Source organism: Pygocentrus nattereri, chromosome 9, assembly GCF_015220715.1.
Source record: "Pygocentrus nattereri isolate fPygNat1 chromosome 9, fPygNat1.pri, whole genome shotgun sequence".
NCBI lineage: Eukaryota > Metazoa > Chordata > Actinopteri > Characiformes > Serrasalmidae > Pygocentrus > Pygocentrus nattereri.
In genome coordinates this window covers 23,875,497-23,903,293 of record NC_051219.1, presented here as the reverse complement: position 1 = coordinate 23,903,293, position 27,797 = coordinate 23,875,497, and the positions used below count along the sequence as shown (strand labels likewise).

Sequence of the window (27,797 nt, the reverse complement as noted above, 5' to 3'; positions counted from 1 at the left end):
TTGTTTATTTCTCCATCACTGAATAATGGAGGAAAAGTAAAATGTCCTCACATCTACAAAACTTCAGTGTGTACTCATCAACATGATGAGGACGTGCACACTGGAGAGAGAGAGAGAGAGAGAGAGAGAGAGAGAGAGGCAGAAAGAGGCTGGAAAATGGTCATGTAATAATGAACTCTGACTGTTTTTGTTACATAAACACACAAACGTTGTAAATGGAGAAAAATGAAGTGCAAGAAAAATGTAGATACACAGTCATATGCTGGGTTCCTAGACACTTTTTCTCAGGAGAGATGTCTGAGCAGCAGGAGAGACATTTAAAGTCTCCTTTGTCTGTCTCATTATTGTCTAGGAGAATGTTATTCTATAGATATTGAATAGGTCTCTTTGTGATTTTTCTGTCCTGTGGGAAAACAGTGTCATGCATTTATAAAGACAAACTGCATGTTTACTTGCACACAGAAGAGTATCTTCAGGCTTTTGTATGTTTTAAATGCACTTCTCTTAGTGCTGTTCTCGTCATGTTTGGTTTATTTAATGTGAAAATGCGCCTGCCAGGTGACACACACCCCCAAGGACAGGGTGACAGATGTGTGTGTGAGAGGAATCCCTGAAGGCAGAAACAGTCAGGTGATTTCAGTACGAGGCAGGGGGTGGAAAACACCTCCTCACACCAGCTATTTCTGCTGTCTTATCACGCTAACACAGCAATGGAACTGTGTGTGTGTGTATGTGTGTGTGTGTAGGCAAGCATGACTTCATCTTCTGAAAGACTGGCTCCACTCTGTTGAGCATGATTGTAAAGATCTTACACACTGAGAATAAATCTTTGATATTATTGATTTATATGCATGTGTGTATTTATCTCTTTGAGGGGTCCCCCAGTCTGATGAAAACATGAACATTGTATGGGTGTCGGAACGTTTGGCTGCGTTCCACATGGAAAAATACCCCCTAATTGAAAAATGTAAAGAAAAGTAAAAGACTGTAATTGTGATGACTTCCATTTACTCAAGTAATACTGTAGCTGCTTAGCGCTACATCTAAACGTAAATAGGACAACCACCAAGTTTCCACATAAATAAATGGTTAAGAAACTTATTCAGAGTGGTTTGCTGTGAAACGCTGTGTTCTAGAGAAACTTGCCAAGTCTGAATTGTACACAGTGGTGCTGATAAGAACCAGGCATCCACCTCTAAAAGCTCCCTCACAGAAAGTTATTACATGTAATGGTTGTGAATGCACTGCCTGATGACTAAGACATTGTTTTAAGATAGTTTTGAGAAGAATTTTAGCCTTATCAATATTCCGGAAACCTGGAGAGCTGATAGGAGCCACCGACTCTGGGATTCTGGGAGATTGAGTTCGTATCCACAAGCGGTTCAGGAGGCTGCGTGACAAGATACATAATATGCAGGGTGTTATGAGGCCAAATAATCCTCAAAGAAAACTATTTATTTAATTTTTTCAGATTTTACACTATTTTCCCATTATCAACATTCCATGTAAAACTGAGAAGACACATGTAGGTTCACTGGTGGTTTTGGACAGTAAATAAAATGTGTATATTTGTGTTGTAGTCATGGTGATCCCTGGTTCCCATCACCACCACTGTAATGAAATCTGAACCATTTCACACCAAACATTCTGAATCACTCTGTTTACATCTCAAGCACTCAGTTGCACGAGGATCAGTAAAATGTTCAGTAGAGAAATACAGTTAGCTTTGGGTTTATTCCTATGAAATACAAATGTTTGTTATTATTATTAAACATATTGTCATTGTCGTAATTAAACATTGTCTCTCTAAAATAATAAAGAAAATCTCTTGGTCAATTGCTCATGAAATTTTCACACTGAGGAAGTCCAGTATTTACAGTTGCCATCCAATACCTAATTTATTAAACTTATTTAATCCTATCCATTAAATCCATTTAATTAATCCATTAAATTATATTAGGCATGCTGCTGAGGGATCCCATATGATGTTCTTCTATTTTTTTTAAAAAAACAAGAAAGACTTGCTACTTATTTGTTTTTTTTCCCACTAAAATAATGTTTTTACTAGCAGGAACACACTTGCTGCCCAGAGACATGATTTTACACAGTTTGTGTGTGTGTGTGTGTGTGTGTGTGTGTGTGTGCGTATGTATCTGAGTGTTTGTGTATCTGTACCCTGACAGAGAGTGTGTGAGTGTGTGAGGTCGAGAGGTGGTGAATGACAATAGGCTGTTCGATGGGACGGGAATTAACTACAACAGCGAACAGCTCAGAGGGAGGGATGCAGGGCTGGGACACACAGGGTAATTACAGGGTTTGGAGAGGGGGGTGAAGTGTGTGTGTGTGAGTGAGGCGCAGCTGTCCCAACACAGCACTTCCATTATTAAACACACCAGGACATTTACAGCTCACAGTCATTTACTAATAACATTGTGGTTCACTAATGTACACATTTAGCAGTGTGCAAATGTGACTTTTTGTACACAGTTTAGTAGAGTTCACCACCAAATAAGGAGAATGTTGACACAGTAGTTTGGCAGAAATCTGAATTTGCATTTTTCCTCTCTTACCCCACATGTCAGCCAAAACTTTAAGTTTGCTGTCTGAAGGTTGCCTTAGACCTACACTGTACAACATTTAGCCTATTTCTAACCCTAATTAGTCCCCGACAAATTTTCACAACCTAAAGCGATTACAATCCGACTTTAATCAGTCTTTAGCCCTCCAGTCGAACACTGGAGTGATCTGAGGCCCTCTAATATTTTAGACAGGTTTGATTTTTGTAACTCAAAAAAATTTGTGTCTTGTAGCGAGAGACGTTCAGTAATGTACTGAATGATTTAGGCAACAGCCAATCAGAGAGCTGTAAGAGTAGAGAAAAATGTGTACATGTATGCCGGCAGTCTGTACAGAAGCGAGGAGCCGCTTGTAGAACACAAGCAAGTAAGATCCTTTATTGTGTTTATAAGGGTTGGACCCAGGCATCAAGCCAGTATCTTTACAATTTCAGTTCAGCTTCCAGTTAGTCGTGATATATTCTATGGCTCTCACTGTGATATCTGTGTTTTTCAACCCCCGATCCATCCTCAGTTTGTGTGTTTTTTTTTGTTTTTTTTTTTATTAAACTGTTTCATTTCAGTTTAAATGTATGTAATGTGATAATGGGGCAGCTCTGGGATTTTGAGTTTTTTTACCTAGCCCTGACAACCTAAAGATAAGAAATTCTGTGAAAGACTGATGTTAAGTTTATAATGCTCTCCGTTTCAGAAATATGCTATGATTTTTAAAGTCATCTACTATATAACCGGCTTTGGTTTTACATTGGAGCATTGAGGCTAGGGTAGCAAACAAGTAATAGAAGCTTATGTATGCTTATCATCAGAGATAATAACATGGAGCTTGTGAACTGCTTTTTTGACTAATCAGAAGCAACCACAAATACCTGGTAGGCTGGCAAACTGTGCTAAGCCCAGAAAAAGTGTAGGCTGACCTCAGTTTATAGAAAACAATCAAAATTTAAATCATAATCACAATACTGGTCAGAAAGATCGCAGCTAGTTATTGGCAAATTGTTACGAGTATTGAAAGCTTGAGCATAAATACTGATCTGATATTTTTCTTTGAAACCACTAGGCTTCAAAATGATTTGTTTTTAATTAAAACAGTTCACTTGATCTAGAAGTAGTTTATAATACCGAAGCTACTCAATCATTCTACTTTGCCACTGCTAACAAGATCACACAGTGAGAATCAGTGCTGTTTCAGGATAGGTTTATTACAGGATTGGGTCACATTCATTCTTTTTTATTACCTCCCCTTCCGGCATTTTCTTATCATATCAGCCCCATACCCATAACTAGTATCGGATTGGGGCCATCTCTTATTGTCTGTTATTATCATTGTACCCTTCCCTTAAAATAATGTCTGTTAGACTTTATTATGTGGCTTCTGACACTGTATGACACACAGTTCAAATCAAATCAAATCAAATTTATTTGTATAGCACTTTTTACAAGTGATGTCACAAAGCAGCTTCACAGAATTCCAGTTATCTAACTAAAGTATTATCTAAAGTATGTCATATAGTTAAAAAGCCTTAATTCTGTCTATATTGGTCTATTTCTACAGATATGTTATAAAGAAGGACACCAAACATGTCTTGGCTGATTGACTGTATTTATGGTAAAGGGAGAAGAGGCAATTTTGAAATTTCGCTTGACGTCTCCTTTAAAAGCCCCAAGTCTGATTGGTTGATTATGGAAGCACTGTTGGAGCCTTTATCTCTGAAGGGCCAGACGTGATTATCTGTGTTTGTGTACAGCTGATTTAGACCGTAAGATATGACTAATCTGTGGGAAGTGATGGAAAGGTCCGGTTTTATCGATTTCCGCTTTGAAAGGAAAGGCTGGAATGAGAGACAGAGCGAAGGATGGAGAAGAGCAGAGTAAAGAAAGCACAGCTGCCACACTCGCCTATCAAAGCTATTAGTTTGTATTTAAAGTGGCTTTCTGAGATGCTCACTACAGATCTCTCCTCATTTAATGCTGCTCTGTTGTCCTATTAATCGGAGTGAATGTTATTTGCAGTGCTGTTCTCTGATCCACTTGTTCAGTGGCATTATGTTTCCTTTTGTTTGCTGTACATACCAATTGCACCACTATGTGCGCAAATATCATTAGCTTGCTTTTCGCAGATTTCTCTTCTTAACCCCAGTTGCAGTTGATCAGCTGCATTAGGGCTGGGTAACAAAATTCTGTATTATTTCAGTAGTCCATGTACCAAAAAAATCTGTGTTAATAAATATCTAAATTCCTACACTGCACATATATACACAAAACATATATTTAACAGAAAATTACACAGAACCCACAACAATAATAATAAATAATATTATATACAATAAATAATAATACATTTTTAAATATTTAGTGTTTATTACTGTAAACCTTTAATACACCTTCCATTCCTTTCAGGAGACTCACTTTAAATTTTTCTAAGAAATCTGCAGGGAAAGCTTTCCATATCTTTAAAGTTCGGTCTTAGAAGTTGCTTGGTCATTTTCTGAAGTAATTCAAACAGATTCAGTGATGTTGAGGTCTGGAATTGATGTATGTCCTCTCACAGTGGAAGGGTGGACAGAAACACCTGTGGATGTTTTCAGATCCAAAGCAGCTTGAATTTCTGCTCTCTCTCAAAGATGAAAGCTTTAAGTGCTGTTTATCTGATGGGACAGTTTTGGTGTCTACCAATTTTTGGTTCTGTCATACAGTATATTGTATTATATATAGTTGTTGAGGCTTTTGTGTAACATGCTGTTAAATGTTTGTAGATGAGCGAGCAGGTCAACATTTACAGTGTTACTGTGTTTAAATGTTGTGTGTTTATTGTGTCAGTTGGGCAGGATTGATTGATACGAAGAAAGCTGCAGCTGTCCATTTATCCTGACACTGTAACAAACTAACAGAATCCAGATGTTTGCAGATAAAACCAATAAGATTGGATTTATTATGACTAGACTTAAGCGTAGTCAAATAACATGCGTGGGTCAGAAGCAAAAGGCGAAGCAGGATCACAATAGTGATCAGAACACCAAACAAACAAAAGACGAGGGCAAGGCTGAAGACGTAGTCGAAAGGCAGGCAATAAGGTTCCAAAAACACCAAGTCCAAGGCAACGGTACAAAAGGGATAAGCAAAAATGGAGAGTGAATAAATAGGCAAAGGTCAAATAACATCAGAATTGTCTACAATCAGAAATAACCGCTCAGTATGCTCACCAGGAAGCAATACCTCGCAATGACTAAGTCTAAAGCCAAGACTTCTAGAGTATCTGAATAAAACATGTGATAAACATACACATCTGACACTTCTTAGTAATCAGGGGACTGTCAGCATTGATAGGTTGGTGCACAAGTGTCAGAGGTCACATGATTCCCGTTAGGATTGTGGGCAGTGTAGTCCGTCTCGGACTCCAAGTCAGAAGGAGGCTGAGAAGTCACCTGACCTCCCGGAGGAGTCTGGGTAATGCAGTTTGTTTCAGTCTGAGAGTCCAGGCAAGGCGTGACAGACATGGCCATCTTTGTGGACAGCTGTGAATTGTTTTTCACAGCAGGGGGTTCTCACTACTCCGATTTCACTTCAGTTGCTCACCAGCAGCTCAACACAGTGTCACATCATTTCACACACAGAGAAACAACAGAGTTGTAGGTCCTCTGATAGGTCCCTGCAGAGTTATGGGGTACAAATATTAACTTGATTACATTAATTCAAAATATCTGAGTCAGTTTCCATTTACAGCAGAATGTTCTTAAGGGTGGCTGCAGAAAGACATTAGAAGAAGGAGCTGGAAAATCTGTAGGGAAGTCTGAGTATCAGTACCAGACATTTTTGAGTGATAACTAGTCCAAGCCAAAACATGTTTGAATGCATTTTTTCTGTCTGATTCTAATGAATTCTAGAGTGTGTTTGGATTCCAATGAGACTAATTCTGTCTTTCTCTGTCCTTTGTCTTTCTTTTTTCCTCTTCTTGTTTTTCTTTTCCTTGTCCTTTCCACCTTCTTCTCCATCCCTCTCTCTCTACCCTGCTCCTCCCCCTCCCGTTCTCCTTTTCTCTCTTTCATAGCAGAAGGGCGTTGACCGGAGATTCAGAGAAGATCCATTTTCTTCTAACACGCTCTAGACACACCTACACACACAGCCCGTGTGCCTCCCCTCCCCTCAGCACGGTGGTGTATGTGTGTGGCCGTGTATGTCTGTATAAGTGCGTGTGAGTGACGGACACAAGGTGGACGTTTGATGGGACAGTGAACAATGCCTCCAGCGCAGTGTCAGCCAGCAGCCACTAGAGGGCAGCTCGGAGCCCCCAGCCGTCAACTGCTGTTCTCTGTTTTTCTGCTGCTCCTTCTGGGACAAACCCAAGGAGGCATGCACATACCCAAAGACTGTGAGTCTCCACAACAGTTCAAGAACTGACTCATGTCCTCAAGGGGATAATTCAGCAAAATAATGTACACATTCTCCTTCTGATGTGGTCAATATGTTTGGTGTCTCAAGTTTGCTTCTTAGTTTTGAGTTAAAATGCTAATGTAGCTAAGAGTTAATGGAAGCATATACTCCGCCAATTAGCCTGCGTGTCTAAATCAACACACACTGACCTTAAACCAATGGAGTAGTATAGTAATCTCTAATAGACTCAATTATGTTGTTTTTGACACTGTGTGACACACCTTTACCTGTAAACAAGGACTAAAGTACATTACCATTACTTAAAACAGTAATAACCATATAGAAATCTGAAATTTGTCTGTAGTTTTGTCTGGTTGTAGATAACACTGTGACATGCAGTCTCTGAATACAGCATACAGTTTAAAGGATGCTGTTACTTGGTAGCTGCATTTTCCTCATACCTCCAGGCTGAAACTAAAGAAGTGAACTTCAGAAACCAAGCCTGTCTTGGCTGATTGACCATGTTGGGGTAAGGGTTTGATGTATGGGCAAATTTGATTTTTCATAGAATAATGAACTTGGACTAGAGTACAGTGCAGTAATGTGCACATTACCCAGCCACTTTATTAGAAATCCCTCCGTGTAGCTCCACCTTGCTGTTGATGTTGTTTGTTTGTCATTGTTTAGCCCACTGGTCAACAGCCCTCATTCCTAGTTTATAACCACTGCCAAAATGATTATGATTTAATCATGATTATGATCATTAATTGTTGGAGCTGTGAATTAAGAGTCTGAATGTGGGGCTAGACTAATATTACTAATATTAAAAGACTAATATATAAAATAATATAAACTTTAAGGTAACGGTGGGTAGTATGGACAAAAAATTATGTCAGGGTATAATAACAGTTTTTGATGGTATATGTCAGTGTGTAGTGCAGTTATGTCTTATATATATATATATATATATATACACACACACACACACATATATATATATATGTAACAAGGATTTATTCGGGGCAAATCCATAATCAGGGTCGAGACAGTCCAGGTTCATGGAGATAGAGGGGAACAGACATAACGAGGAAGAAACTGGATCAAACAAACAACGGAGGCCAGAATAACAAATAGCAAACAATACAGGACACAGGTGGAGAACACAGGTGGAAACAATCAGGAGCGGAGTCAGAAAACAAGGGGGCTGGACTAGGAAGAAACCAAACAAAGAAGCACATGGACATGTAAACAGAAGCCCATGGAGGAGTGGGAGGGGCCAATTGTGACAATATTTTACAGTGCATCTATTATTTTACTTTTATAAAATCATATTTAACAACTGACATTAAAGTGATATATTAGGCTAACATAGTAAAACAGTACAAATAGGACTGAGAAATATATGAATGCATAAACATATGTGGCATGTACACAAAGGGACAAAATGTTTAATGTCCGAAATATTTACACAAGTATATATAAGTCATTCTTGTTGTCAGTAGCAGCTGTTGAGGAGCAGGTTCTGGGCTTTATTTGAGGACCAGGTCAGGCTCGTTTTGACTGATTGTATGTTGCATCATCTGCACTTATTTATGGCATAGTGCTATAAAGGTTATGACAAAAGTAATATTATAAGAAGAATTTCTGATAAACTGCCCACTGCTGCACAGGGTGACTGTATGTGGATCAATAGTTGCTGATCAGTAGTAGGTGTTGGATAATAATCTTGAGATTAATACCAGATAAGAGCTCTAGAGTTTAGCAAGAACTGCTTGTTCTTCATTTTTGTTTGTCTCTTCTTTCCCCGTCTGCTGTCCTCTGGCTGTACAGATGTAATTAATGACCGTAAGTGCTCTAACTTCATCATAATACCTTTCTCAATGTCTCTGCCTTTTCATTTGCTTTTTCAGTCCAGCAATCCTCCCCTGTGTTATTTGTATTTGTTGAAGACTGTTTATCTGATTTTCATTGTGGCTTTACTTTCTGTGCATTTTAACTCTGTGTAGTCAAAGAGCCTCCAGTAATCACGTCTCAGCCAGAGTCTTACACAGCCTTCTACCTGGATGATGTTCTTCTGAAGTGTGAGGCCAAGGGTAACCCCGCCCCCAAGTAAGTAACCTTCTGTCATCTTTCCACTCCTCCAGCCTTCCGCCTCACTCCCTCTTTCAACCCTGTTTTCTACCCATTCTTGATATTTCGCCCCATTTTAGCCTTCACTGTTATTCTAAAATGTGGAAAATTTTATAAAAATTAAAACTCTATGAGTTGATGTGGCTGTTCTTTTGACTGGTACTGTACATTTATTCATTTATACTTTCATCTGAATTTAATTACAACATTTGTACAAACAGTGGAAGCCAAACTGACTGGGTTCTGCAACAATTATAACCTAAAGGACTAGAGCCTTATCATATATTGATGTTATCTAGTGCAAATGTAATCTTATGACAAAATAGAGCAGTTTTTTATAATAAGTGAACAGTAAACACAAATGCTGCAAATTCAATTTATACACTAGGTATAATACATCACTCCTCAACTGTTTAACTAGTGTAGCAAACTAGCAAATGAGTATTTCACTTTGCATAGAGGAATTCATTTCAACTGGAAATCTGCAATGCAGATAAATGCAGCTGAAAGTTTTGACTTTATTAAGCGAATGTTGAAAAACCAGCGTCAGCTCTGTGGTTGCAAATGGCATCTGTAAAGCATTTTAGGGGGGCGACAGCTGCTGTATTTACTGTTGACGACTCCCAGAATGCTCAATCTGAATTCTTGTATTAGACGCTAAGCCAAACAAATAAAAAAAGCCTGCTGACAGAGAGCCTGCCTAGTGTCAGACTGTTCATTAAATGAAACCTCCAGCTATTTATCTGAGGTACACTTCTGAACCTTGTAACTTATGTGCTCTTGATAAGCAAGTTAGGTCAAGTCAGTGTAACACAGGGACAAAAATGCCATTATATCAAACCTTCTGCAGTTCATGTCCTTCTGTTCAGTTTCACACTCAATGGAAAACAGACACTCCGGAAACATGGAGAAAGAAACAGGCAACTTTTCTCATCTGCCTCACTGGTTGTAAAGGTTTTTACTTAATTTTTACAAGAATAATAATGAAAACATGGACACTGTGAAATGTCAGAGATATCCTCCCTCATACTGTCACTCACAAATACATCATGCTATGGTAAGGAAGATGTGTTTACTTTAAACATCAACTTTTAAATCAGGTATCTTCAAACACTTCATATGCTTACAATTTAACCTTCAACCAGGCCTGCAAATCAGTTCTTTTTCCATTTTTGTGTGGCTACATACATCTGATGTATATATATGACACACACTTCTGGTCAAATAACCTTTTTGAATCATTTTCTAAGTGAAAAGAAGTGAACACATCCTCAACAGGGAACAAACTTAACATTAATCTGCTAATTCTAGTGCACAAATTCTGTTTATTTGCTGAGTTTAAAATATAAAATATGCCATAACTTTTGCTCAGGCCGCATTTTATTGATTTTTACCCAATGTGTTAAAAGCAGCCACTAAACCATAATTGTGCATTAAAATGTATGGATGTGTACTCTCTGTAGAGGATAACTAGAGGTTAACTTATTTTAGTGTTAACTCATTTTCACTTAGAACATCAACAAAAACAAGGAGTGTATACCTGCATAGCTATTATTATATTTAGACTGTTAGTTAAACCTGCCTTTGTGGATTCATTCTGGACACAGCAGTAGATTCAGCGTCTCAGAATTAAGTAATTAATTGAATTATCAGATGATTGAATAATTATCAAACGATTCTTTTACATAAATGGTTGCAGCTGTAACAACTGCAATTTCCCTTTGGGATCAATAAAGGATTCTGATTCTGAAACCAGCACTTCCCTCCCAGTAACCTCACTCACGTTCAGCAGGGCCAGCACTATCACAATAAGAGCCTCAGATAGTTCTTCTGATGAATAGAAGTTTACTTTGTTCAGTTGATCACTAAAATATTTTCTGAACAGCTTTATATATTGCAAATAGTAATAATGTTATTATATATATTATAAACCACTTGGTTAATGTCCCTTATAAAATTTCAGACATCTGCTTTAGGTCAAATATATTTCAGATTATAGAACACATGCATTCAGTCTCGATGTCTAAATGTTTCCCCCACTATTGGTGTGATTTGCAGGCCAGCAACATGAGAAAAAGGAAGACACAAGAAGTGTAATCATGAGACAGAATTATTACCATTATTCTCCTCTGACTGAATTGCTCACTTGCTCACTTTACTGTCTCTAAAACTGCTTCCACCTTTTCTCCTCTGGCTGTCAATGTCTCCGTTCACTCAGGTTTCGGTGGGTGAAGGATGGGAAGTTGTTTGAAGAAGGCTCATATAGTTCTGGGGTCATCACAGCAAATGAGAGTAAAGATCTGAAGTACTACCAGGGGACATATCGCTGCTTCGCCTCTAATGACCTGGGAACGGCCATGTCTGACGTGATGGAGCTCATCACAGAGCGTAAGTCCCTCCTGCTGTCTGATTTTGTACAGCCATTTCAGTATAACTCTTGCTGACCTACAGTAAGTTCTAATGTTATCTAAAATCTCAAAACTAATTTATAACTGCATTATAGGAATAAGGGAACAGTGAGTAAAAATGCCCTTTGCTGTTCTCGGAATGAGAACTAGAATTTTTTATGCTATGTGATAACAAGCAGACTAGCACAGACACAGCTTCTCCCTCAGGAGAAGGTGGTGGGGTGCTGGAGCTTATCCCAGCGGTTATCGGGCAGAAGGCAGGATACACCCTGGACAGGTCGCCAGTCCATCGCAGGGCAGACAGACACACACAAAGGGGCAATGTAGCATGCCCAATTGACCTAACTGCATGTCTTCGGACTGCGGGAGGAAGCCCATGCAGACACGGGGAGAACATGCAAACTTCACACAGAGAAGTTTGTCACCCGGCCGGGGAATCGAACCCAGGCCCTCCTCACTGTGAGGCGACAGCGCTACCCACCAAGCCGCCATATGATGTATATATATTATAATGATTAAATAGAATAATTATGTTGTAGTACATGTAAGGTGGTAGTAATAGCTGGTTTTAAGTTTAAGATGTAAGTCCAACTGACCCTTAGCTGTATATACGCAACAGTTTTAGGAATGATATTTTTTAGTTGTTTTCTGCAAATTGAACAACAACACAGATTTGACAGGACAAGATTTATTGTTACCCTCAATACTAAATATTGGTTTCTTTCTTAATTGGTAGTGTATTTGCTTGTCCTAAGCAATCAGACTCCTCAATTCCAAAGCTTCAATGTGAAATGTTATTTAACCTAATTTACTGTAAAACATTTGAACTATGAACTATAATTATGCTGGAGGAAAATGGCAAAGAAAACGGGGTCTCAGTAAAGATTATACAGTCAGAATTACTGTACGGTGCTGTGACTCATGATATGCGCTACAAACCAGAGCATCTGTGGCCTCGGCTGACTCAGCCTCCCAGTTACCAAGACAACCATCACTTAGTAACAAGGATTGCATGATGTCATTCAGTAGTCTGCGTAGCAAGAGTGTTTTGAATCTAGGGGGCCAGTAAGATATTTAATCAAGCCAGTGTTTCCCACAGCAACAAGCTTAGAATCCATCCCAAATGCAACTTGACATAAAACTGACAGTAGCCCAACAAAATTCAGTCTAAACCCTATGTGTCAAACACAATGTCCGCAGGCCAAATCAGGCCTGTGACACAGGCCTATTCTACCTCCTACCGGCACCATTCTTATTAGTCTATTTTATTTTAAGATGCAATACAGTCCCCAGCAAACACTGCAGCATATTGTGTGTTCTGACCACCAACAACAATCTATGGGCTAGCAGTTGCCAGTGCTCTTAACTAATATATTCATGTTTGTGTCCCACAGCCCCTCCAATCTTGCCAAAAGAAAGGAGAGTGAGGAAGACAGTGAATGAGGGGGATGATGTGGTTCTCCACTGTAATCCACCTAACAGCTCAGTGGTCCCTTACATACACTGGATGGACAAGAGTGAGTCAAACATCCTCCTCTCCATTGTCGTATTCATTCAGACAAGCTTTTTGTTTGTCGGAATGGTCTGAGTTGAATTAAACTGAATTCCTTAGTGATAACAACTGCTAGAGCTGTACTGTGAGAGTAGTCACTAGTCATTACATGTGTAGTTTAGCATTTGCCATGTTAGCCTAACAGCCATCTTGTCTTTCCTCAGAGTTGCTACATATTAAACAGAATGAACGTGTCACCATTGGTCTGGATGGCAATCTTTACTTTGCCAACGTGCTGGTTACTGACACCAGAGACGATTACACTTGCAATGCACAGTATGTCCCTGCCAGAACCATTTTACCGAAGGAGCCTATCTCCCTGCATGTTAACCCATGTGAGTACCAGTTCCCTAACCATGACCACTACAGATACTAATTATAACATTAGCAAAGGTTTATGCATTTGAATTGTATTGCAGTTGAATAATATCATGAAATGCCGAACATATAATATAAAATATTTTTCTTATTTGTAATTCTATTCAGTTCATAAGATACTGTGCCTTGTCGCATCAGCAGTAAGCATTGTATATTTGGTGCATTGTATGGACAATTTTTCTCAGCATGACTGTTTAAACAGATGGTCAGCCACCCGGTCTTAGAAGTGAGACCACTCACTTTTAGAAAGGGATTAGTTTGTTGTTCCACTTAGATCTTCGCTTTAATCTTGGATGTTGCCCAAAAATGGCAGTAGGTAGATGTGCAGCAAGCATTATTGGCTCTTCCTAAATATGGTGCTAATTTTTTTGCTCTTATACTCTAGTTTCTGTTCTGTTGATGAGCAAACATTTTCATTATTCTAATTTGCTGATAGGTCTTTTTTTTAAATATTCCCTAGAGAATTGTATTTGACAAAACAGCTATAATAAAACTTCCTGATGCAGTCTTGCGGTGATAACACCCCAGCCAAGAATCCATGGACGCTCCCTGGTGAAAGACTTTCTGAGTTATTCAGCAACTATTGAAGCGTTCACAGACTATGACAGGCAAATGTGTTAGAGCGACTCTCTGCCAGATGAGCATTATGCCTCCTATGCTTGATTTGACACCAACAATACAGAAGAAACCATTATAGCCATGACTCCCACCAACAACCAGCTGGTCTCACCACCCAGAGACAGCCAGAGCAGAATGCTATTGAGGGTGAACATGTGCAGAGAAGCTTTTTTGTAAATTTGCTGGCAAGACGTCTGTGCTCTAGGCTACAATCCCTATGTTAAAATAAAAAAAAAAATGATCACAGTGCCAAAGAAACCTACAATAGCATCCATGACTAAATCCTTTTAGTATGCTCTCAGTTAAAACCTTGTTGGTGTTGAAAAAAAACCCAAAGCAGGTAGGGGTGATGGACGCAAAACTACAGTAATAGCCAGCCAGCAACTTTACCATGTCTAATCGATTTGTAAATAGCGCAATAAAAATATAATTTAATTGAATTTAATTGACATGCTTATCACATCCTCTGAAAACTGGAAGCACCTCAGACATCTGTTCTTCTTATACATTACAAGGTGGTTATCTAACCATAAAGTGTACAAAGTGACTGGCATAGGAAGATACAATACATGCAACTTAAAGGGCCCCATATCATGGAAAACCCAAATTTTTTTGAAAAGAGAAGTTTTAGGTAAACAGTGTCAAAGTTTCAAAACATGCCATCCACTTCCACTCCACAGTTCAAAACATTTTGAATTCACTGGCCTCTTTTCCACTGTAGATGCAAATGGTTTTCAAGGCCAAACTGTGCTAGTGCGGACTTGTGAGACTAATTTCTTTTTTCTTTTTCCATCTGCTGTGCTGCTAAATCGGAATTAAGGAATACTGAAGAAAACTACAAAACAGTGACTCACTGTTAACAGCCTAATATTTACACACACACCACACTCTACAAAACACATTTGATTCCATCTGTCATTACAACACCGTTCTCTCAGATTCTTTACATCATCTAAACACAAACTATTTAAGCATCAGTTACTGAAACTGAGCCTTTTCCGTGGTGGGTTGCAGCTGTAGCTGGCTAGTTGTACTAGCAGTGGCGTATTCCAGCAGGATACAGCTCACATCACCACAGAATAATTCAATCTTTTGTCTCTCTTTCACTTAAACAGCAGACATTCAAATGTGTGCTTGTATTAGCTTAGTCTATCAGGCCACAGCTTAAAGCACAACAGAACAGGTTTGATTTCAGCTTTTGGTCACTCCAGTACTAATCAGATGACTTTGCTCTTGCTGTTAGACTTTTTATCATCTATACTTGTGATAGCAGATCACCAGTTAGTTGAATCAAACTAGTACTGGAGTGTTTAGATTTCATTTGCTAAGCTAAGTTAACTAGCAAAGAGGGGCCAGCTAGCATTAGCTTAGCTATGAAACTACAGTTCTAAAAACAGCCCAGAGTAGGTTTACTTTCAGCTTTCTGTAGCATTCTGTACCTCTAATACAAGCCACGCAACTTCACTTGAATGTGTTCTTTAAAATACTCCAGAAATTGCATAAATGGTTCTTGTTAACAGTAGAATTAATGTTTTAAATGCACTCGTGTACACTTCACTATAACAGACCACAATCAATATGTAAGACATCTAAGATAAGCAGTAAAAACAACATCTGTACTGCTTATATATCAGAACATGCTCTATTCCTCCATTCATTGGCTTTGTCTGTTTTATCTAAAGCTAACATGGTGGCGAAGATCAGACGGCCACGTCTTCACCGGCCCGAAGGCACACACAGCCACTACCTTGCCCTCCGAGGACAGACCCTGACACTGGAGTGCATTCCACATGGCCTGTAAGTACTACATAGGCTCACTGAGCCAGAATAGAAAACCCATTGACTCAAACCACACGTACAGTAGAAGCAAGTATTTTCAAAAGTATATATCACACTGTAATATACTTTGTCGGTCTGTATCATATGTCATCTTAAACCTTATACACATTTACATATTCTCACTGTTCCATTTTATGGCTTTTATGTCTTCCTTTTTTTTTTTACTCTAAAGATAGAAAACTGGATGATGTGCATTTAAATTAGAATCACTTGCCCTATTGACAATTTTTGTTGTATATATACAATAATATTATTAACAGTTTGGATTTAAACATTACAAGATTCTATATTCCTCAATAGTTAATAGTTTGAATAAATGATAAGGAATATAATTTATGTACCTATTTTTATTATTTTTAGATTTTACTTGTGATATTCTGTTTATTTTAACTTTATTCACAAAGTTGTACAGATTTCTCTGTCATGTCAAACTTTTAAACAGTAGTGTATGTATATGTCACTGTTACACAACAATATTAATTTAAATAACAACAACAAAAACGTGCGTCATTTGTGGTATGCTTCAGAGTGAAGGACAATTTGGAATGCGTAAACATTATGATTTCTTCATTAATGCTAATAATTTAAATATCACTTGAGATTACCATCCACCACTAATTACATCCTTATTTGTCATATTTCATATTTCTGTCCCAGACCCACTCCCACCGTGACCTGGGAGAGGAAAGATGGCCCACTTTCTCTTGACAGAGCCTCAGTGCTGAATTATGATCGCTGGCTGCGCTTTGAGGAAATTTTGGAGAGTGATGATGGAGAATATTCCTGCACTGCCAACAACTCACATGGGTTCATATCACACACATATATGGTCGAAGTGAAAGGTAAGTATACACAGACACATGCATGCACACATTATAATTTTCTTAGTTAAAAAAGCGGCAACAAATCATTATACAGTCAGCTCCATAATTATTGGCACACTTGAAGATGGGTAAAAAAGTCATAAAAACAATGTTTTTAAGATGTTTTATATATCGTTGCTGTCCAATGAAAAACATGTACCTCCATTTTTTGCGGTTTTTACTTTTCCTCAAATAAAGTCAAACTTATTTGTATAGCGCTTTTTACAATGGATGTTGTCAAAAAGCAGCTTCACAGAATTCCAGAAAAGACAAAGTTTTAACAAGAATGTAAAAAATGTAAAACCCCCCTGGTGGGCAAGCCATGGGCAACAGTGGCAAGGAAAAACTCCCTCAGAACTGAGGAAGAAACCTTGGGAGGAACAAGGCTCACCAGGGGTGACCCATCCTCCTCTGGTCAAACTACCTACAAGTGATTATATTACTAATATTAATAGCAGTAGTATTGGTAGTAGGAATAGCTAGGAGTCTATGAGAACATCAGTGTAGGGTGGGCAGCTAGTCCAAGGCAGGTGGTGGTAGCTGGGGTGTGGGCAGCTGGTCTGAAGTGGGTAGCAGGAGGGCTCGGCAGTCGGTCGTCCTTCAATGTCCGGCCAGACATGTGGGCGATTGTATACTCGGAAAAAAAGCAGGGAGAGGGAATTAGTTTTATTCTGTCTGTTGTATGTAAAACAGGGGATGTAAACATTTCCAGAGTGTGGCTAACGACTCCGGCAGATCTGACTATGACAGCTTAGCTAAAAGGAGAGAACCAGAAGGACACACAGACACGGCAGCACTCTGAATCAGTTTGGCATCCCTCCACACCATCGTCCACAAACTTGAGTGACCGCAGCGGGACAACAGCACCAGCGTCTCAGTTTACTATAATTCCCTGTGTCCATGGACCCCTGGATCTGCTGCCTTTATCTAAGGGGGAATATTACCTACCAAAAGCTAAACTGAACGAGTGAGTTTTCAGCTTTAAAGATTGAGACTGTGTCTGAGTCCTGAACAGTTTCTGGAAGATCATTCGAGTTTGGGGGCTTTATAAGAAAAGGCTGTTCCCCCAGCTGCAGCCTTATGAATTCTGGGAACAATTAATAAGCAAGCACTCTGGGATCTGAGTAGTCGTGATGGCTCATAATGGGAAATAAGGTATTGTAAGTACTCAGGAGCAAGACCATGTATGGCTTTATATGTCAATAAAAGAATTTTATAATCAATACGGAATTTAACAGGCAGCCAATGAAGTGATGGTAGCACTTGACTGACATGATCAAATTTTCTAGTTTTAGTGAGGACCCTGGCTGCAACATTTTGGACTAGTTGAAGTTTGCTTAGATTCCTGCTCGTACATCCTGACAGTAGTGCGTGACAGTAGTCTAGCCTGGAAGTAATAAAGGCATGTACTAGTGTTTCTGCGTCACGCAGGGATAGAGCATTTCTTATCTTGGCAATGTTGTGAAGATGTAGAAAAGCTGTCCTAGTGATGCTGCCTATGTGTTGATCGAATGATAAATCTGAATCAATTATGACGCCAAGATTTTTTGCTGCTGAACCAGGTGTGGCTGGAAAGTCGACAGGATTTAAAATTAAATCTGGTAGTTTATTTCTTGCTAATTTTGGACCCAGAAGGAGAACCTCTGTTTTGTTAGTTTAGTAGGAGGAAATTCTGTGACATCCAGCCTTTCACTTCTTTTACACAGTCCTCCATTTTCTTTAATCTGTATTTGTCATCAGGCTTGGCTGATATGTACAGTTGCGTATCGTCTGCGTAACAATGAAAGTTAATACCATGGTTGCTTATAACTGTGCCTAACGGTAACATGTATAGAGTAAATAATAAAGGTCCTAATATAGAGCCCTGCGGAACTCCAAATCTTACTTTTGAATAAATGGGAGATAAATTGTTTACAGTAACGAACTGATAACGTTCTGTTAGGTAAGATCTGAACCATGATAGGGCCGTCCCTGTGACTCCAAACATGTTTTCTAACCTTTCTAGAAGAATATTGTGGTCTATTGTATCAAAAGCTGCGCTGAGGTCAAGTAGCACTAACAGGGATACGTAGCCTTGATCAGAGGCAAGAAGAAGATCATTAGTTATCTTAACTAGAGCTGTCTCAGTGCTGTGGTGTGGCCTGAATCCAGATTGGAATTTTTCATATATATGGTTCTTATGTAGATATGAACTAAGTTGTTGGGCCACAGCTTTTTCTAAGATCTTTGATATAAATGGTAAATTAGAAATAGGCCTCTAATTTGACAATACGCTAACATCAGGATTTGGTTTCTTGATCAGGGGTTTGATAACTGCTAGTTTAAAAGCTTTGGGTACATGGCCCAGACTAAGGGACGTGTTTATTATAGTTAAAATAGGGTTTATAATGACTGGCAGTACTTCTTTGAGTAATTTTGAGGGAATTGCATTGAGTATGCAGGTTGTGCAATTTGCAGAAGAGATAATCTTCTCTAGTTCCAGCTGTAGGAATGGGTAAAAGGTTTCCAGGCTTTTTTCTACAACTGTGTCTTGTTTTATATCAGCCAAGTCAGATGACAGCCAAGTTGGGTTTAATACTGTGGGTTGAAACTTTTCTGCATGATTTAAGCTCAGCAGCTGTCCTTTACATTGTGACAATTTCATTATGATTGGACCAATAGAAATGCTTAGAATAAAAGCTCTTTCCATTAACTTATACACTCACTATCTAAGAAGCTTATCCTTCTGGGTCTCAGGGGTCTGTTGGAGCCTGTCCCAGTGGTCATTGGGCTTAAGGCAAGGCACCTACAAATAAAACATAATAATTTGTATGAAAAACACATTTCTGAAAAGCAAGGTGTGCCCAAAAAACTTTTTTACGTCTTCTGATGTTCAGGTATCATTGAGATGAGAATTATTTGTTTTTCTCTCTGCAGCCGCTCCGTACTGGACTAAAAAGCCTCAGAGTCAACTGTACGCTGCAGGAGAGACGGTGCGGCTGGACTGCCAGGCAGAGGGCATCCCCACTCCTCAGATCACATGGAAAATCAACGGAGTTCCTATATTAGGTGCAGACACACAAACACAGTATCCTCCAGTAAAAGTGTTGCTACTGCAATGAAATAATGACTGCAGTAAAAGTACTGCGGCGTCGGTGAAGAGGAAGACGTGGGAAACAATACACTGTAAAGGCAGATGCTATTTTATCAAACATAGCAGCAGGAGAGAACCACCACCCAGCCCTGCTGAAACAGCCGAGATAGCAGGCATGTCTTACCTAGCCATATAACACTGACATTACTACCCCACAGTCTAGCACAGAATGACACAAATAGTGCATGTGCCTCATCTTTAGGTTAACAACAACTTATTTACACATTAACCATTAAAGTCTCTGTTACCTGTGTTCAAATTGCTGGTTGCTCATCACCCATGGGTTTTTCTAAACTCAAACTTTGCCATGGTTTCATTGACACCAAGCTCAAATCAGACGCGTTCCAGCTAAAAATAAAAATCCTGATGAGAAATCGCTTGTGTGCTTATTTGTATTTAATCCCTGTGTGTGCAGTCAGTATGTGAGGAAAACAGTTGGTCTTTGCAGTTACTGTTTATTTATTGACTTATTTACAACAAAAGCACTGCTGCCATTATATTATCTCTAGTAGGAATAGTTATCTAGCTATGTAGTGAAGGTTGACATGGAGATGGTTGGTGTGAAAGTAGAGGAGGCAATGGATAGGGCAAGATGGAGGCAGATGATCCGCTGTGGCGACCCCTAAAGGGAGCAGCCGAAAGAAGAAGAAGAAGGAATAGTTATCTAGCTAGCAAAACAGCAGTGTACTGTTTCATGCTGGCGGAGATAAAGTGCATTCTGTGCTGCTCAGTTTTCAGTTTCTTTTGGTCATCATCATGTCACTTTTATTTGCATAACGTTCCACTTAGCTGAACTATGTTATATCACCGACCCCGCCCACTTTATATACCCATTAACACTAAAATAAAATGGCAAAGCTCCAAAAAAGGGTCAAAATCTTGAAACAACCAATGAAAAATTACCCAATTAGGAGTTTCTGACATTTATGGCCTGAGCTGAAGCTCTAACTTCAGCAGTCGTGGTTCTCCACTGAAGCCCTGTTGTGTTATTAACCTGCTGTGTATGTGTGTGTGTGTGTGTTTTAGACACGGATGAAGAATGGAGGCGGCAGGTTACGGGGGGAACACTGATTTTGAGTAGCGTTTCCTACAGTGACACTGCAGTGTATCAGTGTGAAGCCTCCAATATATACGGAAGCAGCCTGATCAACACCTACATCCACATCATCGGTCAGTCACTGTCCACAGCCCTACAGGACACCACACTGTTTCCTTCAATAAAGAGCGTTACAACCAATATTACAATATGATCATATAAATTCCTAACATTTCTTTGCTTACTCTTCTTTTCATCTTTTTCCTCCCATCTTTTCTTTCATTTTTATTTTTATCTTACTCTTATGTATTATGTTTTTCACGTATTTTACTTTTTTTCTTATTGTTTCTTTCTTCTTTTTCTGGAAGTCTTCTGTCCTTTATTCTTTTAATCTCATCATTCTTTCTTTATTTCTGTTTTGTCTAACTTTCTTATTTTCACCATTAAATTTTCTTTCTCTTTCTTCTCATTTCTCTCTTTTTCTCTTTCTTTTTTTCTCATTAATGTCTAACTCTTCTCTCTCTCTCTCTCTCTCTCTCTCTCTCTCTCTCTCTCTCTCTCTCAGAGCTCCCCCCTCAGATGCTGACTGAAAATCAGGAGGTTTACAGAGTGACAGAGGGCAGTTCTGCTTCCCTCAACTGCAGCACCTTCGGCTCTCCACGACCGATGATCAGCTGGTCAGACACAAATGCATTATTTTTCCTCTATTTTTTTTAGTTTTCACTTTATCAGAAACGATTTTCTTGTAGTTCTACCTTGTACAGTTACAGTTTGTAGCTCCTCTAGTCCAGAGGTCTGACACTCTGACACAGATTTAAAAGGTGTGCTTGACCAGGTAAATCACCAAATTGTGCCATAACAATTTATGTAAAAATGCCAAATGTTTAAAATATCACAAGTGACCAACGTACAGTTCTCCTTTAGCAGCTGTTGCCAGTCAGCAGCCTGTCCATGTTGTCCACCCTTACACACACACACACACACACACACACACACTCACACACACACACACACACACACACACACAAACACATTTACAAACACAGACACCCACACAGACACATGCACACATTAACAGAAGGTCATGTAGGAGGAGAACAGGGGACACCGCACCACATGTGTAATATAAATGTATAGGGGTGAACAGCGTGAAGTCACTGAAAATGTGTTATTTTATATATTCTTCACAGAAAATGAGTAAAGGCCAAGGAATCTGAGGTTGAAGTAATAATAAATCACTATTTTTTCTTTTGGTAAACATTGAAAATGGGTCCCACAAACACCACACAAAGGTTAATGGTCAGTTTTCATCTGTTTCAGTCTCTCTGTACCATGACTATACTTATATTTATATTTTTGGTGTTGTTTTCAGGGAAACTGAAGGAGATGAACCAGTTCTGTCTAACCCTAAAATGTCCCAGATGACCAATGGCACATTACTGATCACCAACGTTAGCCGAGAGGATGCAGGACCCTATTTCTGCTCAGTGAAAAACTCCAGCCTGTCCATTACTGCCCTTCTGGATGTTCTGAGTAAGTAAGAAGATGCAGTTTTGCAAGCTGTCATATCAAAACCCATCATAATTACTTATAAAGCATGTAATAAAATACTATAATTTTAATATTATTACAGACTGTGAGTTTCTTCTGTTATTTTAGTTTCACAGCAGCTACCCGACAATCAGTCAGTAAAGCACTTTTCAACAAAAACTAATGTGACAAGTTACAGTTTGTTAAATTGTTGAACCTTAATGGACAGTCAGAAAATCATAAAGGACTGACCCATCACGATGAAAACACTGGATTTTTCGTTCAGTCGCCTTCAGGCACAGTGGTGTGTAGAAATTTGCAGCAGTTTTGGAAAAAGCAATGAAGAGAACATTCCACTACATATGTAACCCTTATGCTTTGATAAACCTATTTCAAGCACCAGAACAATCGTCTACATGAGTAAAACTATTACTAAAAATAGTAAAACTATTAAGAATTTCTAAAACCGGATTTCGTTTTTTCAGCTTTTAGGCCCATTTATCTCTTTACAGAGTGCTCCAGGCCTCATTATAGAGAGAGCTGAGATTGCTCTAAACGTTTTGATATATAATATGTGGGTATCAATCTAAGAATATTTGAAGAAATATTCAAAAATGAAGAAAATCCTCACAGACTCCTGGGGTTAAACAAGGATTGATTGCTGTTCAGTGATGACATCACAATAATGGTTGGAAATGAGCAAGAACATTCCCAAGCTAGCACTGTCACTAATGTTGGTGTAAATATTTACATATGTGCTATTGTTTTCCTCTAAATAAACCTGATTAAACTTTAAAGTGGTAAATTACATTATGAAATGCAAGACCTTTTGCCAGGCAGTGAGTAATCACATAAGGTTAAGACTGAGGGTCTGTTTTCGAGATCAGAATTACTTTGTAGATGGGAATATTATAGAAAGGTAAATTATAGTTTCTACAAAATGTGCAGATGCTTGGCTTTGGGCTTTATACCCAAGGTAGCAACTATATGTTCACTTTAACAGTTTTTTTGCAAGGAATTATCTATTATTATCTAAACAGTTATTTAATATGTTGAGTTATTGTGTAGCCATAAACAAAGCATGCTCATTTGTGTTAAAATGTTTCAAAACAGTAGGTGTCTCCAAATGTTTAATGAGCAGTGTATGAAGTGTACCATATATTTACTGACATGGGCCTGTTTTTTTTTTTTCAGACAGAACTCAGATTATAAGTCCTCCACGGCACCTTCAGGTTCTCCGTGGTCAGTCTGGAGTTATGCAGTGCCAGTATGAAGTGGACCTTCAGCTCAAGGACCCCACCATCGTGTGGAGGAAAAATGGCCAGAAAATCACAACATCAGCGCAGGATGACAAGTAAACACTTGATTTTTTTTTAAAGAGAAAATTTACTGCAAAACTCAAATTCAAAACAAAATGCCATTGTTTTGTTGGCTTTGAATGTAAAATTTTAAAATGAGTAAATATTCATTTTTATAGTTTTAAAGGAATTATTTAACATTTTTAAGGCTTATCTCCTTCTGCTACACTAGACAAAAAGTTTCCCTGTACTAAAACATGATAGAAGCCAAAGGGCAGGCGGTAATTCTGATTATATTAGGTTTAAAAATGTTTGAGAAGTTCTTTAAATACCGCTTCAGGAACAAAAAAAACAGAACACATCTGGTTTGAGAGTGTAATGATCTGTTTGGTTGCATCACACAGGTACACGGTGTTTGAGAATGGTTCTCTCAAAATCACAGACGTCCAGCACAAGGACACTGGACGCTACAGCTGTGAGGTCATTACTGAGCTGGACATGGACATAGCCATCGGGTCCCTCACTGTGGTTGGTGAGTCATGAACAAATGAAATCTTGGAATTCCTGAGTTTTTACAGTGAACTAGTGAGTGAGGATCACCATGGATCACCACCTTATCGTGGTGGAGAGGTTTGTGTGCTTGAAGGACCCTAGGAGCTATGTTGTCTGGAGCAAAAGCTCCTGGTAGGGTCTCCCATGGCAAACTGGTCCTAGGTGACAGGCCAGACAAAGTGTGATCCATAACCACCCTTATGAGGACAACAAGAAAGCAGGACTTGTGTACCCTGCCCGGATCAGGGTTACCGGGGCCCCACCCTGGAGCCAGGCCTGGGGGAGGGGCTCGCCAGCGAGCGTCTGGTGGCCGGGCATTCACTCATGGTGCCCGGCCGGGCCCAGCCCGAAGGAGCTACATGAGTCCCCACTCCCATCAACCCACCACCGATGGGAGGGGCAGTAGTAGGGGTGCGGTGCATTGTGGATCGGGCAGTGTCCGAAGGCGTGGGCCTTGGCGTTCTGATCCTCGGTTGCTGAAACTGGCTTTTGGAACTTGGAACGTTACCTCACTGGCGATGAAGGAGCCTGAGTTGGTGCGCGAGGTTGAGAGATACCGGCTAGATATAGTCGGGCTCACCTCAACACACAGCTTGGGCTCTGGGTCCAATCTCCTTGAGAGGGGCTGGACTTTTTTCTTTTCTGGAGTTGCCCATGGTGAGAGGCGGCGGGCAGGTGTGGGCTTTCTCATAGCCCCTCAACTCGGCGCCTGTATGTTGGGATTTTCCCCGGTGGACGAGAGGGTAGCTTCCCTACGCCTTCGGGTTGGGGAACGAGTCCTGACTGTTGTCTGTGCTTATGCACAGAACAACAGTTCAGAATACCCAGCCTTCATAGAGTCCTTGGGAGGGATGCTTGAAAATGCTTCCTGGAGACTCGATTGTCCTACTGGGGGACTTCAACGCTCACGTGGGCAGCGACAGTAAGACATGGAGGGGTGTGATTGGGAGGAATGGCCTCTCTGATCTGAACCCGAGTGGTGTTCAGTTTTTGGACTTCTGCGCAAACCACAGTTTGTCCATAACGAACACCATGTTTGAACACAAGGATGTCCATAAGTGCACATGGCACCAGGACACCCTAGGCTGCAGTTCAATGATTGACTTTGTAGTCGTGTCAGCGGACTTGCGGCCATGTGTACTGGACACTCGGGTAAAGAGAGGAGCTGAGCTGTCAACTGATCACCACCTGGTGGTGAGTTGGATCAGGTGGTGGGGAAAGATGCCAGTCAGACCAGGCAAACCCAAACGTATAGTGAGGGTTTGCTGGGAACGTCTGGCAGAAGAACCTGTCAGATTGATCTTCAACTCACACCTCCGTCAGAACTTTGACCAGATATCGGGGGAGGTGGGGGACATTGACTCAGAATGGGCCATGTTCCGCTCCTCCATTGTTGAAGCGGCTGACTGTAGCTGTGGTCGCAAGGTAGTTGGTGCCTGTCGGGGCGGTAATCCTTGAACCCGGTGGTGGACACCCCAGGTGAGAGATGCTGTCAAGCTGAAGAAGGAGTCCTACCGGACATGGTTGGCCTGTAGGACACCAGAGGCAGCTGGCAGGTATCGACAGGCCAAGCGATCTGCGGCTTCAGTCGTTGCCAAGGCAAAAACCCGGGTGTGGGAAGAGTTCGGTGAGGCCTTGGAAAGTGACTTTAAGTCGGCTCCGAAAAGATTCTGGCAAACCGTCAGGCGACTCAGAAGGGGAAAGCAGTGTGCCACTAGCACTGTATATAGTGGAGATGGTGTCCTGCTGACTTCGACTGAAGACGTCATTGGGCGGTGGAAGGAATATTTTGAGGACCTTCTCAATCCCACCAACACGTTCTCCAGTGAGGAGGCAGAGTCTGGGGACACGGGAATAGGCTTGTCCATTACTGAGGCCGAAGTCGCTAAGGTAGTTAAAAAGCTCCTTGGCGGCAGGGCTGCAGGGGTGGATGAGATCCGTCCCGAGTTCCTCAAGGCTCTGGATGTTGTGGGGCTGTCTTGGCTGACACGCCTTTTCAACATTGCGTGGACATCGGGGGTGGTGCCACTGGATTGGCAGACTGGGGTGGTGGTGCCTCTTTTTAAAAAGGGGGACCGGAGGGTGTGTTCCAACTACAGGGGAATCACACTCCTCAGCCTCCCTGGTAAGGTCTATGCAGGGGTACTGGAGAAGAGAGTCCGGCTTATAGTCGAACCTCGAATTCAGGAGGAGCAGTGCGGGTTCCGCCCTGGTTGTGGAACACTGGACCAACTCTTTACCCTCTCCAGGATTCTGGAGGGTTCATGGGAGTTTGCCCAACTAGTCCACATGTGCTTTGTGGATTTGGAGAAGGCATTCGACTGTGTTCCCCGGGGTATTCTGCAGGAGGTGCTTCGGGAGTACGGGGTACATGGCTCTTTGCTACGAGCCATTCAGGCCCTGTACAAACAAAGCAGGAGTTTGGTTCGCATGGCCGGCAGTAAGTCAGACTCTTTCCCAGTGAGAGTTGGACTCCGTCAGGGCTGCCCTTTGTCACCGATTCTATTCATAATTTTTATGGATAGAATTTCTAGGCGCAGTCAGGGGGTGGAGGGTGTCCGGTTTGGTGACCTCAGGGTCACATCGCTGCTGTTTGCAGATGATGTGGTCCTATTGGGGACATCAGGCCGTGAACTTCAGCTTTCACTGGATCGGTTTGGGATGAGGATCAGTACCTCCAAATCCGAGGCCATGGTTCTCACGCGGGAAAGGGTGGAGAGCCCTCTCTGGGCCGGGGATGAGCTCTTGCCTCAAGTGGAGGAGTTTAAGTATCTCGGGGTCTTGTTCACGAGTGATGGTACAAGGGAGCGGGAGATTGACAGGCGGATTGGTGCTGGGTCAGCAGTGATGCGGGCTCTTTACCGGTCTGTTGTGGTAAAGAAAGAGCTGAGCCATATGGCAAGGCTCTCGATTTACTGGTCGATCTACGTTCCCACCCTCACCTATGGTCATGAGCTTTGGGTAATGACCGAAAGAACGAGATCGTGAATACAAGCAGCCGAAATGAGTTTCCTCCGCAGGGTGGCTGGACTCTCCCTTAGAGATAGAGTGAGAAGTTTGGTCATCTGGGAGGGACTCGGAGTAGAGCCGCTGCTTCTTCACATCGAGAGGAGCCAGTTGAGGTGGTTCGGCCATCTTGTTAGGATGCCTCCTGGACGGCTCCCTTGGGAGGTGTCACAGGCAAGTCCACCGGGGAGGAGACCCCGGGGAAGACCCAGTACACGCTGGCGTGACTATATCGCCCAGCTGGCCTGGGAGCGCCTCGGAATCCCTCCCAGGGAGCTAGTGGAAGTGGCTGGGGAAACGGAGGTCTGGGCTTCATTGCTCAGGATGCTGCCCCCGCGACCCGAACCCCGGAGAAGCAGAAGATGATGGATGGATGGATGGATGGATGGATAGTGAGTGAGGGAGTGAGAGGGTGAATTGGTGAGAGGGAGTGAATGAGTGAATCAATGAGGGAGTGGATGAATGTGTGAGAATAAGTGAGAATTAGAGAATTCATAAGTGAATCAGTGA

General features: G+C 40.8%; 1 protein-coding gene across 9 annotated transcripts in view; it reads left to right on the top strand.

Annotated features, from left to right (window-relative positions):
• l1camb (L1 cell adhesion molecule, paralog b) overlaps nucleotides 1-27,797 on the top strand; it is an 86,861-nt gene that overhangs the window by 43,689 nt on the left and 15,375 nt on the right. For 6 of the 9 annotated variants that reach the window (XM_037541548.1, XM_017715588.2, XM_017715594.2 and 3 more), the window contains 14 exons: nucleotides 6,622-6,942; nucleotides 8,775-8,789; nucleotides 8,951-9,053; nucleotides 11,293-11,462; nucleotides 12,877-12,999; nucleotides 13,199-13,369; nucleotides 15,713-15,827; nucleotides 16,527-16,711; nucleotides 19,649-19,780; nucleotides 20,892-21,035; nucleotides 21,467-21,578; nucleotides 22,274-22,434; nucleotides 23,626-23,785; nucleotides 24,134-24,261. In XM_037541548.1, the coding sequence (XP_037397445.1) occupies nucleotides 6,810-6,942; nucleotides 8,775-8,789; nucleotides 8,951-9,053; nucleotides 11,293-11,462; nucleotides 12,877-12,999; nucleotides 13,199-13,369; nucleotides 15,713-15,827; nucleotides 16,527-16,711; nucleotides 19,649-19,780; nucleotides 20,892-21,035; nucleotides 21,467-21,578; nucleotides 22,274-22,434; nucleotides 23,626-23,785; nucleotides 24,134-24,261 (1,852 nt within the window). In that variant the 5' untranslated portion in view covers nucleotides 6,622-6,809. The remainder of the gene's footprint in view (nucleotides 1-6,621; nucleotides 6,943-8,774; nucleotides 8,790-8,950; nucleotides 9,054-11,292; nucleotides 11,463-12,876; nucleotides 13,000-13,198; nucleotides 13,370-15,712; nucleotides 15,828-16,526; nucleotides 16,712-19,648; nucleotides 19,781-20,891; nucleotides 21,036-21,466; nucleotides 21,579-22,273; nucleotides 22,435-23,625; nucleotides 23,786-24,133; nucleotides 24,262-27,797) is intronic. The other 3 variants (XM_017715587.2, XM_017715590.2, XM_017715593.2) reach the window with 2 other exon arrangements.